This window comes from Myodes glareolus, chromosome 1 (genome assembly GCF_982192425.1).
Source record: "Myodes glareolus chromosome 1, mMyoGla1.1, whole genome shotgun sequence".
In the NCBI taxonomy this organism is placed as follows: domain Eukaryota; kingdom Metazoa; phylum Chordata; class Mammalia; order Rodentia; family Cricetidae; genus Myodes; species Myodes glareolus.
Genome location: NC_142026.1, coordinates 55,247,716 through 55,262,958, shown reverse-complemented (window position 1 = coordinate 55,262,958; position 15,243 = coordinate 55,247,716). Strand labels below are relative to the sequence as shown.

Genomic DNA, 15,243 nt, shown 5'->3' with positions numbered 1-15,243 from the left:
TTGGGGGAGGGGTATTGCTTTCTGCTGTACTGAGTACACTGCCTGACCTGGACTCAACCCCACCAGAGGTCGTGATCAGCGCCTCTGGTTTTAGTGCCTCATCAAGCCTGCGTTTGTTGGTGCAACAAAGTAACCGCAAGAGAAGCCAGAGTGACAGGGATTGCAAGGTTGTAGAAAAGCAGGCTGTGTGTGTGGGGTGTCCTCGGTCTTCTCCCCTCCCTCAGTTGAGTGAGTGGCCTCTTACAGTTCCTGAAGGTAGATGGTGGTGGTGGATGAGGTTGATGCTGACTTTAGTTTGACTGAGTTTGTCCAATGGACCCAATTTTTTCTTTTTAACTTCTAGTTGGGCTGAGGTAAAAGGAATGCAGGTGTAGAAGCCAGTCTGCATACATAGTGAGTTTTAGTGTAGCCTGGGCTACATATAGGGATAGAGATGTAGGCAAAGTGAGTACAGTGCTTGCCTAGAATGCATGAGGCCCTGGTTTGATTCTTAGTACTGCACAGGATGACACATGCTTGTAAAACCAGAACTCGGAAGGTGGGGGTGAGGGTCATCCTTTGCTACTTAGAGTGCAAAGCCAGGCTAGACTACTTGATACCCTACCTAAAAAGATAAATAAAAAGAAATCTCTTTGGGCTCAGGGTATAACTTTATAAGCATCTGGCTGTTCTGTGTGAGGCCTGTGTTTGATCATCCAGTACTGGGGGAAAGAGGGGACAACTGAGAAGAACTTTCTGTTGTCGTTATTGCTGCTAGCTTGAACTGCCTTTCCAGTGGAGTGTCAACATTCAGAGTATTAGTGTATCTCACAAGAAGGGTTTCCAGACTCTCATGACAAAGGTCATGCCCTTCTCAGCATGAACCTCTGGACATGGTGGCTGGCTCACAGGGTTCCATGTATTTAGGCTATTATTTCCCTACTTGGATACAACAGCAGCCACATGATCAATGTCTTTTTTCATCATTAAGGTTGCTGTAATCATATAAGCTGGGACGACAGTGAATTACATCTCGTGTCTCTCTATGTCCCTATTAAAAGAGAAATCGGGCTGGAGAGATGGTTCAGTGAGTAACGTATTTGCCATACAAGCATAGGAACTGGAATCCCAGCACTCATTACTAGCTGGTGTGACCGCACATGTCTGTGTCCCCATTGGGGAGCAGACAGGTGGATCCCAGAGACTTACTGGCCACACGGTTTGGGGGAATCAGTGAGCTCCAGGCTCAGTGAGAGACCTTGTCTCAAAAACAAAAGGTAAAACAAGCAAACAAAAACAAAAAGCAAACAAACAAAACAAAAACTAAGAAAATAAAAACCAAGAAAAACAAGTGACTTAGATATGGTAGTACATGCCTTTAATCCCAACACTTAGGAGGCAGAGGCAGGAGGATCTCTGTGAGTTTGACAAAGCAAGTTTCATACCAATTGTGGCTACTCTGGCTGCTACACATGTTCACACGCACACACATACACACAAGACTTAAATGTTTTTCGATAAATATCTTTTTAAAAGAAAGGAAGAACAAGCCCGAGGAGAGGCAAGTTTATTCAGCTTTCTTCCTGGGTTCCATAAACTCCAGACCTTCTGAAGTGGAAGACACATTGAAGAATAGACAACAAATGGGTTCACCCAAGTTTCTAGCGGCCTCAATGCACATAGACCCGCATTAGACCCACATACCCTCCCAAGTGACTGTCCCTGGGCATCAGGGCTTGCACTAAGTCCATGAGCCTTTGTTAAGGAAAAGCAAAACTAAAAACCAGACACCATAGCTTGAAAACAAAATTGTCACATTTATTTTGAGTTCATAAATAAATGGGGGCTGAGGGGGAAGCTAAGGGTGCTGAGAGAACTGGACACATGGCTCTATGTTTTGCAACAGATGCCACAGTGAGGATTGTTACAGCAGCGACAGCAGAAGACGCAGACTGGGAAGTAGGTGTCCCGCTTCGTTCGCATTGAAATCGGGAGCTGCATGGAATGGAAGAGAAAGTGAGCTGCTTTGCTTGGGCGTGGCAAAGGTTGGGGGGATCAGGAAGGGAGCCCCAATTGCTCTTACCGTCTCGTCGGCCCTGCCTTCTGCCCCGTGCCCAGGCTGTAGTGCTTCAGGCTGTCTGGCCTGTGAAAGCAGAAAGGGTACCTGAGTATTGCAGTCTCCAGCATAGCTTTCTGATTCAACTCTGCCAACTTGTTCCTTTCCCAGGGGCTTAGGGACCTGTTTAGATGGAATTCCTGGAAGAGGCCTCACTGCCCTGATTTTCCCACCACTCCTTGTATGTTCTGCTTCCTAAAAGCACCCACCTTTTTTGATGCTGAACCCTCCTCCTGGACACTACCCTCCCAACGGGTCTGCCTGCATCTTATAAACCCTTATAAGCCAACCATCACATAACACAGTAACTTCTCATTATTACTGCGATTGTGGTTTTCCCTTTCTCAGCAACCCAAGGACCAATCATCGTCTGCATAACTGTCCACAAAGCTTGGCACAGCCGGAACCACCACCATCCTCTCCCTACTCCCAACACTGACTCCACTCTTCAGACCCTACAGACCCAAGGATCCTGTGAGTGCCTTTCACTTGAGTGCCCATTCTCCTGTCACAGCTCCAAGGCATAAATCTGGTGTCTTTGTTGCTGTTTGAGACAGGGTTTTCATAGCCTAGGTTGGTCTTGAACTTGCTATATAGCCAAGGATGACTGTGAACTTCTGGTTCTCCCTCCTCCACCTTCCGAGTGCCCACACCAAGCCTGGTTCTGTAGCATTTTCTTTCTTTCTTACATGTGTATGAATGTTTTGCATGTACACCACATGCATATCTAGTGCCCATGTAGCTCAAAAGGCATCAATCAGATGCCCTGGAAGTGAGTTAAAGATGGTTGTGAGTCACCACCATACAGGTGCTAGGAACGGACCCAGATCCTCTGCACAAGCATCAAATGCTCTAACTGCTGAGCCGCCTCTCTGGTCCCTTCAGTATCATTTTCTTATAAAATACTTTTGCTTGGTGTTCTGCATCTCTGTCCCAGCTCTGGTTCTTCCTCATGATAGTCATTCTGCCCGTCATCTCTTGTGCTATCCACAAACAAGTGTTTTCTAAACAGTCATTGAGAGGCAGTTTAAGAAATGCTCTGACCGGGATGGGACAGCCAGAGGAACATTTTGTCTGACTTTCCAGCATGTTCCTTATGTCCACTTCCCATCATGCCTGTGCAGCTAGAGGGGGTGCCTCAGCCCTTCCTCTCAGGACCACCCTTGCCCCTTCAGTAGCTGCCCTGAACACTCGGTGCTTAGCCCCCTGCCTCCCGGGGAATGGCTCTCCCATTGCAGTAGGCCTGGGGTGCTCACCAGCTGTTGGAGAAAGGAGCTGCTGGCCAGGCTGGCGATGAGGAGAAGCAGGAGACAGGCAGTCTGGATCTTAGTGCACCGTGCCATCTTGCCTTCTGTCCTGTTGTGCAGTCTAAGGACTTGCCTGGTGTCTGGGACCCAGTCCTAGTCCTTTTTATGGGACCAGTTGGAGGAGGGGACGCCTGAGCCCCCTCCCCTTTGCCCTGACTCATTTCCAAGAAGATAGTGGCGCCGAACAGGCGGGAGAGATAAGCGGGAACAGAGTGACAGGGGACAGGGTTGTGTCACCCTCAGCCAGCAGAGGTGCACCCAGGGGGTGGGGCAGCTAGGGCCATGGACACAAGCCTCCAGCCAGCCACCTGTGTTGTCACCCTGTGGCTCTCAGAAAAATTCCCCTTTTTTCCCCTAGACACTGCCCCTCACTCTTATCAGTGTCTTCAGTATAGCTGTCATTCACTGGGCTCTTCAGGACACAGCAATGGGGTATACATGTGCAGGGTGCATCCTAGAGTGAGTCAGGACAGCAGCCAAAGGACTGGACAGATGCCCAAGCATAGGTTGCACCATGGTGTTCAGTGTCCAGACCATATGATGTAGTTGTGTTGAAGTCACCTTGTGCCTACGGTGGTGGTGGTCATTATTCATAGCCAGAGTCAACACATTTCACAGTCCAGCATATGAACTAGTTCATTCTTTCACACGCCAGGGTGCACATTAATTCACTGTGTCTTTCACACCAGTACCAAGTCACGTTCGTGTTAACAGCTGATGCCACTTGGCCTCCAAGTAGATGCCTGCGTCCTCCTAGGCTTTATTAGTGTTTAGGCCTAAAGTTGCCTTCTCAGCACCGACCCCAGGGGCCTGGCCTGATCTAGTCATCAAAACTTCCATCTCCCTCTAAGCACAGGAGACACAGGAGTGGATCATGTTCGACTTGGCTTGGCAGAGCAGACTATGCACATCACGCAACTCCTAAGTGCAGTGGTTCGGACAAAACCTTCTCAATTGCCATGCTCGGAGAATTTACACCACAGAAACTGGTACGCAGCACACACCAGGGCATTTGTAGTTTGTTTTTGGGGTACTACTGAATCCTGGGTGGTGTCCTCGCTCTGATCTGTTACCTGGATCCCTTGGTGTCACGGACGCGGAGGCATTGTAACAAACTTGACTCCAGAGACAGGCTACTGGACACCATGCCTGACTCACACAGGGACCACCCAGAGTCGATCCTGTGTAAAGCCCTGGGAACACTGCTATTCCTCCATTGCTATTGCTGCTCACTAGGGCCCCTCACTTCTTTCACATGCCTCTCAAAGAGAGCATTAGGGAGTGGTAAGGCCAAAGACAGGGGTCTCAGAAAATGGAGGCTATCAGGTAGATGTACTTAGGTTGTGGCAAGGTCAAAAGGGCAGCAAGGTGAAACTGAGGCAGTCCTGGATCCTGGGAACAGGTGAGCCAGTCTCTTGAGGACATGATGGTATCCCTCAGTCTTGCCAGGCATCACTGTGGTTACTCAGGACAGGTTTCATCATCAGCCGAGGGCAGGGGTCACACACAGGCGCCAGAGACACAGTGTGAGGCGACAGACTGCCGGGCCAAGCTTCGCTTTCTGGCCATCTGCCCTCTCTTGGGGGTGGGGGGCTCAAGGCCAGGGCCCATCATTGGCTAGTGCAGAGGGGAGGGCTTCAGCCCCAGGTCCTAGGGATGCTCACAGGCCCTGTTTTCAAGAAGCTCTGACCTGGGAGACTCCAGCCCCCACCAACACCAGGGGGCATGTCCTTGATCACAGATCCCACACCCCTAATCTGTACCCCAGGGCCTCAGTGAAGAAATTCAGTCCTTAATTCTCCAGGCACTTTCACATAGCCACAGTATAGCTGAAGCTTAGATCTCAGGGCAGCCCTAGGACCCCTGCTGTCCCCATGCCCAACATGGACCGAAACACAGACAGACAAGGCGGGGCCACACTGGCCAGTTTATTGCAGTTAAATACCTCTCTCTCTATTTTTTTGTCCATTTTTCCATAAAGAAAATTAAAACACACACACGCACACACGCATACACACCCACACACACACCCACACACCCAGAGGGAGCAGGGATCCAGAAACAAGAGGGACGGGGGACGTGGCCTTCCTGCACAGGTCCAGGCCCCAGGGAAGGCGCCCCCAAAGCTCCCTCCTTCCCATAAGCACCCTGTCTCAATACCCCTAGAGACCAAGGAGGCAGCGGGCAGCGGGGCCTCTGTCCTCCTCCCTTGCTCCTCCTGGTGAGGACTGAGAAGGGAGGCTGGCGGACAGGTGGGCAGGTGGGCATCATTTTCGCAAGGAGGAGGGTAGTGGGCAATGTATCCACAGAAATGCATTATGTCTCCTTGTTTTTGTTAAAAATCTACTATAAAAAAACGCAGCTTGGGGAGGGGCACCTCCCTCTCTGTGCTAAGGGCTGGGGGAGGGGCAGCAGAGGCCGGCAGCAGCTGCAGGGTAGGCCAGTGGGCATCACTGCCGGGTGCTCTCGCCCACCATTTCCAGGTTGTGCTGCTGCAACTGAGCTCGAAGCAGGGCATTTTCATTCTTCAGCTCCTCAATCTGCAGGCACCACAGAGGATACATGAGCCAGGGGGCTAGCCTTGGCATCCTGGTGCTCCCAGTGGGTTTCAGGTCTGCACCCACCTGCTGCCTCAGGAGTTCATTGTCCATCTGCAGCCGCTCGGCCTCCTTGAAGGTCTCCTGCATTCGCTGGTTGGTCTGGCGTAGCTCCCGGATGTAATCACAGGCCTTGGACAGGATGCCCCCTTTACTCTAAAGAGGGGAGCAGGCAAGAGTCAGAGGACAGGACAGCTCCTGTGCCTGGTGTTAGGTTAGACTTCCTGGAACGGACAGGACACTGGGGCCACTCACCGCTCCTGTCTTGCTGTTGTCTGCATGACAATCTGGAATGATTTTTGAAAGCTGGACGATCCAGTTGTTGATCTTGTCCCTCCGTCTCCGCTCCACTGTAGGAGACAGTGGCAGTCATGGCACTAGTAAGGATCTCACAGGGGCTCTAGGCTTCCACCTCCCCATGGGCCACACTGCTTCATGAGACCAACCAAGTCTCAATCCTCAAGTGTCACGCTGTCAGGACAGGAACCCACACTACCAACTGCAGGCTTGTTTCATTGCCTGCCTAGCACACGCTACACACTGGAGCCAACACGGAAAAACTATATTGTCACCCACACTCTGAAAATGCAGCTCTGGGCACTGGGACTCACACCTTTTTTTGAGGGGCAGAATCTCTTCATGCAGGATCCAGCAACCCCCATAGCTCCTGTAATCCTTGCATTTCATTCTCTGTATGTCCCTAGACTCTGGCTTCTCTCATTTTGCTTTTCCAATCTTTCTTTTTTTTTTTGTCCCCTTGGGGATAGGGTCTCATGTAGGTCAGGCTGGCCTCAAACTGTGTAGCCAAGGACAACTTTAAACTTCTCTGACCTTCTGGCCTCCATTTCCTAAGTGGCCGCTCTATACGTGGTTTTCTTCATTGTTGAGATGGAAGTCCACCCTCTACAACTGAGCTACATCCCAGCCCCTTTTTATCTTCAGTGTGAAAATCTGATCATGCCTTGCCTGTTTAAAATTCTCCTCCACAGCCTTGGCAAGCTGCACTTTCCAGACCAGGACTATGGTTCTGAGGCCTGGCCTTGTGGACCTCATCTCACTTGGAAAGTGAACCCCATACTTCGAAGGCAAAGCATGGCAAGTCACAGATTTCACTTCAAAGTCCAGACCCGTGCTTTAATGAAACTCTGTAACCCCTACTGTTAGCTATGCTGAGTGACAACTGTCTGCAGACAAGGCCTGTGCCCTCTTCTGGCTTGTCATATGTACAGGATGCCTGCCAGGAACTACCTGACTTGGAACCAGTTCCACAGCTTGTTGGAACAGGACTTTGGGGTCCTTCCTTACCTCCAGGGCACAGACCTCCTACTGTTGGGGCACAAAAGACTTTGGCACTCCCAAGCCTCCTCTTAGCCCCCATCCTTTTGCAGGAGGACTGGAGACACCTGTCAAATTTGTGGAGGGAAACAGGGCTTTGGGCCTGATGGGCTGAGGGAAAAGCGCGAGGGGCCATTTCCTAATGAGGGTAGTGAGGCTGGAAAATGGGAAAACTTGAAATGAGAGGGGTGGGTAAGGAGGGCTCCTTTCTCCTCAGACCTGAACTCACACCTTGCCAATGACGTTCCCTGAAAGGACCTCAGGCCCAGGAACAGGTGGAGGTCACTGCTTCTGCTTGGTCACTCCCACTCAGGCATGAGTGATTTCACTTTCCAAAGAGGACTCTCCCATTCTGTCCACTCCCTCTTCATAGCAATGGTTCTTTCTCTGAGATCTTCCCAATGTCCTGCCAAGGACACAGCCATGCCAAGTCTGGTAACGGCTGGGATGTCTCCACTAGGCTTAGGGCTAGCTCACTGTCACCATCAAGTATGGTGGAATCTTCTGAGAAGTTGGTGGCAGACTGCAGCAGCAGAGCTGGGTCTAGCCAGGGCCTAGAAGCACTACCCACCACGTTCCCTGGCAGAGTGCTCTACCTCGGGCTCTACAGGGCTCACTTAGTGCTTCCCCACCTGCTACTGTCCACTGTTCTAGAGTCTGGGTACCTGACAACACACCTCAACCTGTCAGGATTAAGGGTAGATGTGTGTGACAGTGCTCCTTTGGTCTGCATTTAGTTCTGCAAAATGTAGAGGTGTGTGGCTTTAAACACAGTGGACTCAACCTGGCTTTGCCCTGGTGGTGCTCATGATTGAGAAGATATGTAAACGGGGGTACTGTGCCCATGGAAGGAGGCGTGGAGCAGCACTCTGCATGGAGCCTGCAGTATGATGAAGCAGAAGCAGGTGGATCTCTGTGAGACTGAGGCCAGCCTGGTCTACAAAGTTAGTTCTAGGATAGCCAGGGCAAGGGCTGGGCTGTCACACAGAGACAGCTGTCTTGAACCCCCCCCCCCCCACAAAAAAAAAACCATTTGGGTTTCTGAGAAGGGTCCCAGACACACGGATAATAAGATCACACAAAAGATTACATGAACCACTTGTAGGGTGTGTGTGTTGTGTTTACATACGCTATCTAAAGCTTGTGTCCAGGTAGTAACATGGTTAGGCCCATGGCTTGGAAAAACTATTAGGACACACTGGATTGGCAGAAGGCCGGTCTCACAGAAGTCCACAGTTACAACAACACTTAAAACACATCTCACAAGCAGGGGTGGGGGCACACACCTTCAATCCCAGCACTCAGGAGGCAGGGGCAGGACAGAACTCTGTGAGTAGTCTGGCCTACATAGTGAGTTCCAAAATAGCCAAATCTACATAGAAAAATCCTGACTCAAAAACCAAAATAAGCCTGGTGGTGGTGGCACACGCCTTTAATCCCAGAACTCGTGAGGCAGAGGCAGGCGGATCTGTGAGTTTGAGGCCAGCCTGCAAGATACACACAGAAATCCTGTCTTGAAAAATAAAAAACAAAACAAAAAAAAAACCCCTCATGTCACAATAGAACCTGTCAGGATGGAAGGAAGGATGGAACTAACAGTGGGAGACATTAGCATGCCTTTCTCCAAGAAAAGAAAGAAAACACCAGGCCGGAAAGCCCCAGGAAAGCCCCAGCCATCTCAGTCAACCCGCCCTCCCCGAGGAGGGACCTTTCCCAGCAGCAGGCGCACATCCACTAAGGTACACGAGGCACCTTCTCCAAGTTAGACTGGACACAGAGTCCAAGGTAAGCTCCACACCCTCAAATAACTGGAATCACATCAGCTACTCTCCGCATACAGAGATCTGAGAACTCAAACAAAAATGAGATCCTAAGCTCAATATACTTCCTGAATAACATGGGGTCAAAGAAGTCATAAGAAATCTGAAAAACATCCTGATATAAATGATAATGAAAATATTTGTCCAAATGTGACAAACAAAAGTCTGCAGCTACAGATCTGCACGAGGAAAAAGTTTGTTTGTTTCATCTTTAAGACAGATTCTTACAATGTACTCCAGGCTGGCCTCAAACTCATGATTCTGCCTCAGCCTCACCTGTGCTGGGATTACAAACGGGCACCATATCCAGTTTAAAAAGTACAGATTTGGAGATCCTTGCTACTAGGGACTATGAAGCAAGAGGCTTCCAAGTTCAAACCAGCGTGGACAAATTACTAAGACTGTCTCAAAAGTTAAAAAAAAAAAAGTGAAAAGGCTGGGGATAGTTAGTTACAGGAGAGCACTTTCCCCAGCACGGGGCCCTAGGCTCTACCCCAGGGCCATCAGAAAAAACTCTCCACAAGACCACTACCATAAATTAAGACCCCAAGTAGAAAGACTACCACAGTGAAATTAATAAAATAGAAAAAGCAACCAGGCTCAGCATTTAAAGTCAGGTTTCATGTAAAGACTGCATTTCCGCCTCCAGAGACAATAACTTCTGCTACCATTAACAACAGCTCCCCACATACCCCCTTGAAGCAGCCAAAGGTTCACTGCTCCCTTAGGGCCCTCTGGAGCTCCGAACCCCCACCCCTGCAGAAAAGCCAGAGGGAGAAAGGAAAGAGAAGCCTCAGGGAAACTCATGCTAGTAGAGTCCTGGGAAGGCAAGGGCAGAACTCTGAAAGCTGCATACATGGAGGCTCTTGGGAGGGTAGACAGCATGTTCTGTGTGGGTAAGTTGGGCTAAGTCTCATGGACAGCCAGACGTGGAGATTCTGTGTGGCAATTTCCAATGCCCAAAGAAGAGAAAGAAACCCCATCCTGTGGTACCATGGGGGGCGGGGGAGTCCTAGGAGGTTGGGAAGAGGCAACTATCACCTTTCTGGAAAAAAAAGTAAGACTTCTGGGTGCTTGGGATGAGTCTTAGGGGAGCTTTTCTGCACCTCTGGCCGGGGTAGGGGGTGGGGGGTGGGGGGTGCTTACTAGTAGATGGAAAAGGGACTCAGACCTAGGCCTTCAGGAACAGCCAGTCAAAGCCAGTTCCCAGTTCTGGAGGAAGTCTGCTGTAAGACAGCCATCTGCCTTCCCCTCTGACTTCAGTCAGAACCCCCAAGGCTCAGCCAGGAGAGCAGGTTAAGAGCTGGTTGTTGTAGGAATGGGTGGGGAGGAGAAACAAAGGCAGGCGACATTAGAATAAGAGTGAGCAGGAAAAGAAGGGACATTCTCAAAAGCAGTGGAGGTAGACCTGGGGTTAACAGGCAGGGGCAGATGCTTGGAGCTCAGACAGAAAAGGAAGCCAGTAGATTTGGCAATGAGTTCGTCACAGGTGACCTTCAGTGGAGCCAGTCTGGTAGGCCAGACTGCCAAGCCACAAGGAGGACAGGCAGATGGTAGTTCAAACCTCTACAGGTTAGAAGCCAGACGGCTGGTTGTAGCTGGAGGGTGGGGGTGGAGAGGTTATGGAAACTGCTTGTTGGAGGATGAAAAAACAAAGGCTCCAAGCTGGATGAATCCAGGGTAAGGCAGAATGAACTGGAGGGCGGGTGGCCGCCCTGCTCAGTGGGAGGCTGCAGTTAGGGGTGGGGGTTTAGGATCACTGAGGGTCTTAGTCATTTTACAGGACAACACAGGTGCCAAGGTTGAAAAACCAGCCTGAGGTGGGTAGATGAACTGTAACAGCCTGCACCAGAGGACCCTCAAATGCCCCTGCATCACTTCCAAACCAACCGCAAGCCCCAGTTCATCCTTTCCTTTCAAAGCCACCTGACCTGGGCATTAGGGCATTAAACTTCAACCAAGCAGCTCCAGAGTCTTCTCCTTATGCCCATTCTCCACAGCCTGCTACCTTGGACCAGGCCTCCCCCTTCCCAGAAGTCATCTCTAACATGTGACTTCTTAGTCTCTGGTTTCCCATCACCTTATCATCCTGCTTCCACACACAGACCCCACACTGGTGTCCCCATCACCAGACTATACTCCCAGGGTCAGAACAACCGCTCTGGGAAGAGCTTCTAGAGACCTGGTGTGAGCCAGCCTGGCAGGTCCTTTCCCAGCCCTAAGACCTTCCTCTTTCCCTTCCCCATTCTGCTCTTCCTCAAACTTCAAGTGTCTATAGCTGAGGGGCCTGGGCATTCCTCTGTGTCTCCTCGGGTCCCTGAGAGGACTCTGAAGTACTCTGTTCCACTCATTCAGCAGTCTCTTTCCAGTGCTGAGGGCACATGGTAAGTGTGTACGTCGTCTCCTCTCAGCGATGGTGAGAGCCCAGACCTTGTCTCTGCTGTTATCCACTGCACTTGAGGTCTAGACTGGGGTGAACCTGGGTGTATGCTTGGCCAAAAGCTTGCCAGCCGCTTAGAACAGCAGTACCCTATACTCCTATTTATATCAAAACACCCTGGAAACTCAGGGTCCGAGGCCTTCATCCTGGTTCAGTTTCAAAGGAACCACACAGAACCTCAGTGACAAGCAAACAGCATCTTTGAAACATCTTGACTCTCTTTGGCCTGTGTTCCTCTCTACTTGCTAAGTTCCCAGAAAAATCTTCCTGGGGAAACCTCCCTTCTGTGCCCTTCGTTATTTGTTAGCAATTCTGACTGAAGCCTCTAGGACAGGCTGAGGTCTTGGCACAGGGCCTATGCTGCTGCCCTGACTGGGATCCAGGGTCAACAAACATTTGTTGAGTGATGGAGTTTGGGTGTCAGAACTGCCTTGCCTTGAGGGCCTGTTACATGCTTTACAATGGTGACCAATCAAGGCTGGGAGACCAAGGAACAGCACTACCAGACAAAAGACCTCAGGGTGGAACGCAAAGCTTCCCGGAAGAGTGGGAGGCTCTGGCTTCAGTTGGTCAGAGGAGCAACTTCCTTTCACATAGGCTGCCTAACTACAGGTGGAAGGCAAGGGATTGAGAGGGTAAAAAACACATGTGGATGTGAGGTCAGCCATTTTAAGAGGCTGGCCAATAGAGCAAATCAAGATCACAGGCTGGGCATGAGAAAACATCTGGTCAAACCCAATTCGTGTCCTCTATCTTTCTTAACAGCTTACTGCCCCTTCACCCAACAGCCCTGACCCACGCACTCAGCATACACCTCTCTGGTATCTGGGCATGCCAGACGATGGGCTCAGAGCGCCCTGGAGCCCAGGAGCTGGCCAAGGACCACACCCCCATCCTCACCTTCGTTGTGCTGAGCTCTTCGTCTCTCATCTCGAGGAGTTCTGGTTCCATCGATTTTTCTAGAATAGAAGGGGAAATAGCAGATACCTAGTCTCTTCAAGTATTTACCAAGCTATCAGACTTGCAAACACCTTTTTTTCATGGCACTGGGGGAGAGCCCAGGGCTTTGCAAAATGTGAGGCAAGCGTTCCACTACTAAGTCACCTCTCCAGTCCAGATTTTTTTTTTTAAACGGGTACTTCAAAAGCAAAAGCTAACAAAACCCATACCCCATTCCTGCTCTGTACTGACAGACCCAGCTGTTAGGCCAAAAAAAAAACCCTCCCTTTCCTTGGCCCCCCGACAATGGGACTACGGCACATACGGAGAGTAGGGGTGTGTCCGGGGTGCAATTGTCCTCTGTGTTCCTGTCTGAAGCACATCCTGGGGTGTCATCATGACATAGAACTGGCCTGCAGGAGATGTGCAGTGAGCATCAGTGAGAGGTCAAGGCGGAACTGCTTAAGTGACTTCCCTAGCGCTACCGTTCCTCCCCTTACCTCCGGCCTGTAGGCTCTGGTCTGTGGTCTGGACAGACACAGCGGTGGTATCTCCCACACTGGATGCTGGGAAATATGCAAACCGTGCCTCCCCGCTGACTGCTTCTGCGGCTGGGCTGCCACCATTGCTGAATGGATTTTGAATTACAGCCTAGGGACAAGGACACAGGCCATTCTTAGCCAGGGTTTCCCCACCTTTGTTGTTGGGGTCGGTGTTTATTTACTATGCTGTGAGGTCAGGGGGAAGCCCGCTGTGGGTACCTTTCTCTCTAGTATCTCATTTCTGACTCAACTGCCACTAGCTCAGCTACTCTACTTATTTTTTTTTCTAAGTTTTTCCCTGTCTTATAGAAAAAAAAAATTCAAGAGACCTGTCCAATCTCTGTGCAAAACTTCAACCTTACCCAGCTCGACGGCCAGGAGAACATGTGTGTGTGTCACACACCCGACCCCATGGGGCTTCCCCCGCCCCAGCCCCTCCCCGGCAACTGCGGGCCACCTACCAGCGGGAAGGGTGCCGCGGGACCTGGGGGTACAGAGGCAGCGGCCGGGCCGGGGCGCTGGGCTGCCCCGTCCACACCCACCTGGGTCACAGCCTGTTGCCCCCCCGCGAAGGCAGCTGTGGACACGACGCTGACGGCGCCGGCCGCGTCGCCCTGGCCGTCCAGCTGACCGTCAGTCACCTGGACTACGCGGTATGTCACCTGCAGGGGGCGGCAGAGCGACGAGACCGACGCTAGGGCCCGGGTAGGGGCCAGGTCGGGGGCCTCTCCCTGACCCGCCGCACGCATCCACCCTCCCTCAGCTCGCCCCGGCGCTGGCCCGCGGGGCTCCCGGGCAGCGGCCGCCTCACCTGGCCTCCATTATTCTCTGTGCGGAACTGGTACTGGATATTGTGGTCGCCGAACGCCGCCTGCTGGACGCTGGCGATGGCCACCGCCGTCTGCTCCTCAGCCCCCGGGCCGTCCCCGCCTGTGGGGGCAGCAGGGCAGGGGACACGTTCAGCGGGGCACGCGGGGGGTTCCCCGGCGTCCCCGGCCTGCAACCCCGGCGCGGGCCGCAGCCCCCGTGGCCCCGCAAGCACTCACCTTCCTGCAGCTCGACGCCCTCCTCGGCCTCGGGTCCCTTGTCGTGGCTGCGGGGGCACACGAGGGGCAGGGCCCGGGGTCAGCGAGGCCCGCAGCCCGGCCGGGGCTCAGCGGCCCGCCGGTCGCCCCTCCAGGCCCGGGCCCTGCCAGGGTCAACAGTGTTGCCGAGCCCCCGCCCGGGTCCCCTCCCCGCGGCCTCCATTTTGAGCCGGGCCCGGAGGCCGCTCGGGATCATGGCGGCCCCCGCGCGCGGGGCTGAGGGGCCGGGGCCCAGGGCGCGCGGAGGGGCGCGAGCCGCCGGCGCGCTTACCTGGCGGCAGCAGCAGCGGTGGCCGAGGAAGCAGGATCCAGACCCGGGTCCAGCATGTCCATGGGGGGGGCGGGGGGGGGAGGGGAGGGGAGGGAGGGGAGGGGGCGGGCGGCCGGGGGGGCCCGAGCCCGGCGCTCACGCCGCGCGGCAGGAGGGGACGGAGGAGACACGGGAGCCGCTCGCGCTGATCACGGGGACAAACAGTGGGGTCATGTGAGGAGGAGATGCCGCCGCCGCCGCTCCTGCAGCCGCCGCCTCCTCCTGCCGCCTCCGCCCGCCGCCGCCGGCTTCGGGCGGCCTGAGGCTCCGGGCCGCAGCTCAGCTGCCCCCCGCCCTCCCGCCCGTCGGTCGGTCGGTCCGCCGCACGCGGCCTGGGGCCTGCTTCCCTGAGCGCTCGCCGCCGCCGCGACTTGAGCTTTTTTTTTTTTTTTTTTTTTTTTTTTTAAACACGGCCCAGCCTGGATGGCGACCGCCCTGTTCCCTGGATCACCGGCTCGCTAGCTCGCCGCCCGGCTTGGCCCGGTCCGGCGGCGGATCGTGGCTGCAGCCGCCGCCGCTTTCTATCTACCCCCCCCCCCCCTTTTCTCTTTTTCCTTTTTTTTTTTCCTTCTTTACTGGAGCTGCGCGCGCGCGGTGGCGGTGACGGCGCGATCCCGGGGCGGCCGGGCGCGCGCGCGGGAGGAGGGGGAGGGCAGGCTCCGGGGAACGCGCGCGCTCTGTCTCTTGGTGGCGGCCGGGCGCGCACGCGCTTAGGCCCGGGAACTCTACAGGGACCACCGCGGGCTGGAACGCGGGCCGGGCTAGAATGCCGG

At 53.3% G+C, this 15,243-nt stretch overlaps 2 protein-coding genes across 4 annotated transcripts; both read right to left on the bottom strand.

The window, feature by feature from the left end:
- Positions 1–1,776: 1,776 nt before the first annotated feature.
- Positions 1,777–3,510, bottom strand: Hamp (hepcidin antimicrobial peptide). Its single transcript, XM_048438302.3, has 3 exons — positions 3,352–3,510; positions 2,063–2,122; positions 1,777–1,974 (listed from the first exon to the last, which is right to left on the bottom strand). Exons 1-3 carry the CDS (start codon positions 3,436–3,438, stop codon positions 1,870–1,872), a joined length of 252 nt encoding a protein of 83 aa, XP_048294259.1. The 5' UTR covers positions 3,439–3,510; the 3' UTR covers positions 1,777–1,869.
- A 1,794-nt stretch (positions 3,511–5,304) lies between these two features.
- Positions 5,305–14,978, bottom strand: Usf2 (upstream transcription factor 2, c-fos interacting). Of its 3 annotated transcripts, none has more exons than XM_085695357.2 (10): positions 14,432–14,978; positions 14,122–14,168; positions 13,887–14,005; positions 13,537–13,737; positions 13,034–13,184; positions 12,859–12,946; positions 12,495–12,553; positions 6,255–6,349; positions 6,027–6,155; positions 5,305–5,942 (listed from the first exon to the last, which is right to left on the bottom strand). In XM_085695357.2, exons 1-10 carry the CDS (start codon positions 14,491–14,493, stop codon positions 5,853–5,855), a joined length of 1,041 nt encoding a protein of 346 aa, XP_085551483.1. In that variant the 5' UTR covers positions 14,494–14,978; the 3' UTR covers positions 5,305–5,852. The 3 variants fall into 3 exon arrangements, with proteins under 3 accessions (XP_085551483.1, XP_085551563.1, XP_085551641.1); XM_085695437.2 differs by having other exon boundaries at positions 13,618–13,737; XM_085695515.2 differs by lacking the exon at positions 13,537–13,737 and having other exon boundaries at positions 14,432–14,974.
- Positions 14,979–15,243: the final 265 nt, after the last annotated feature.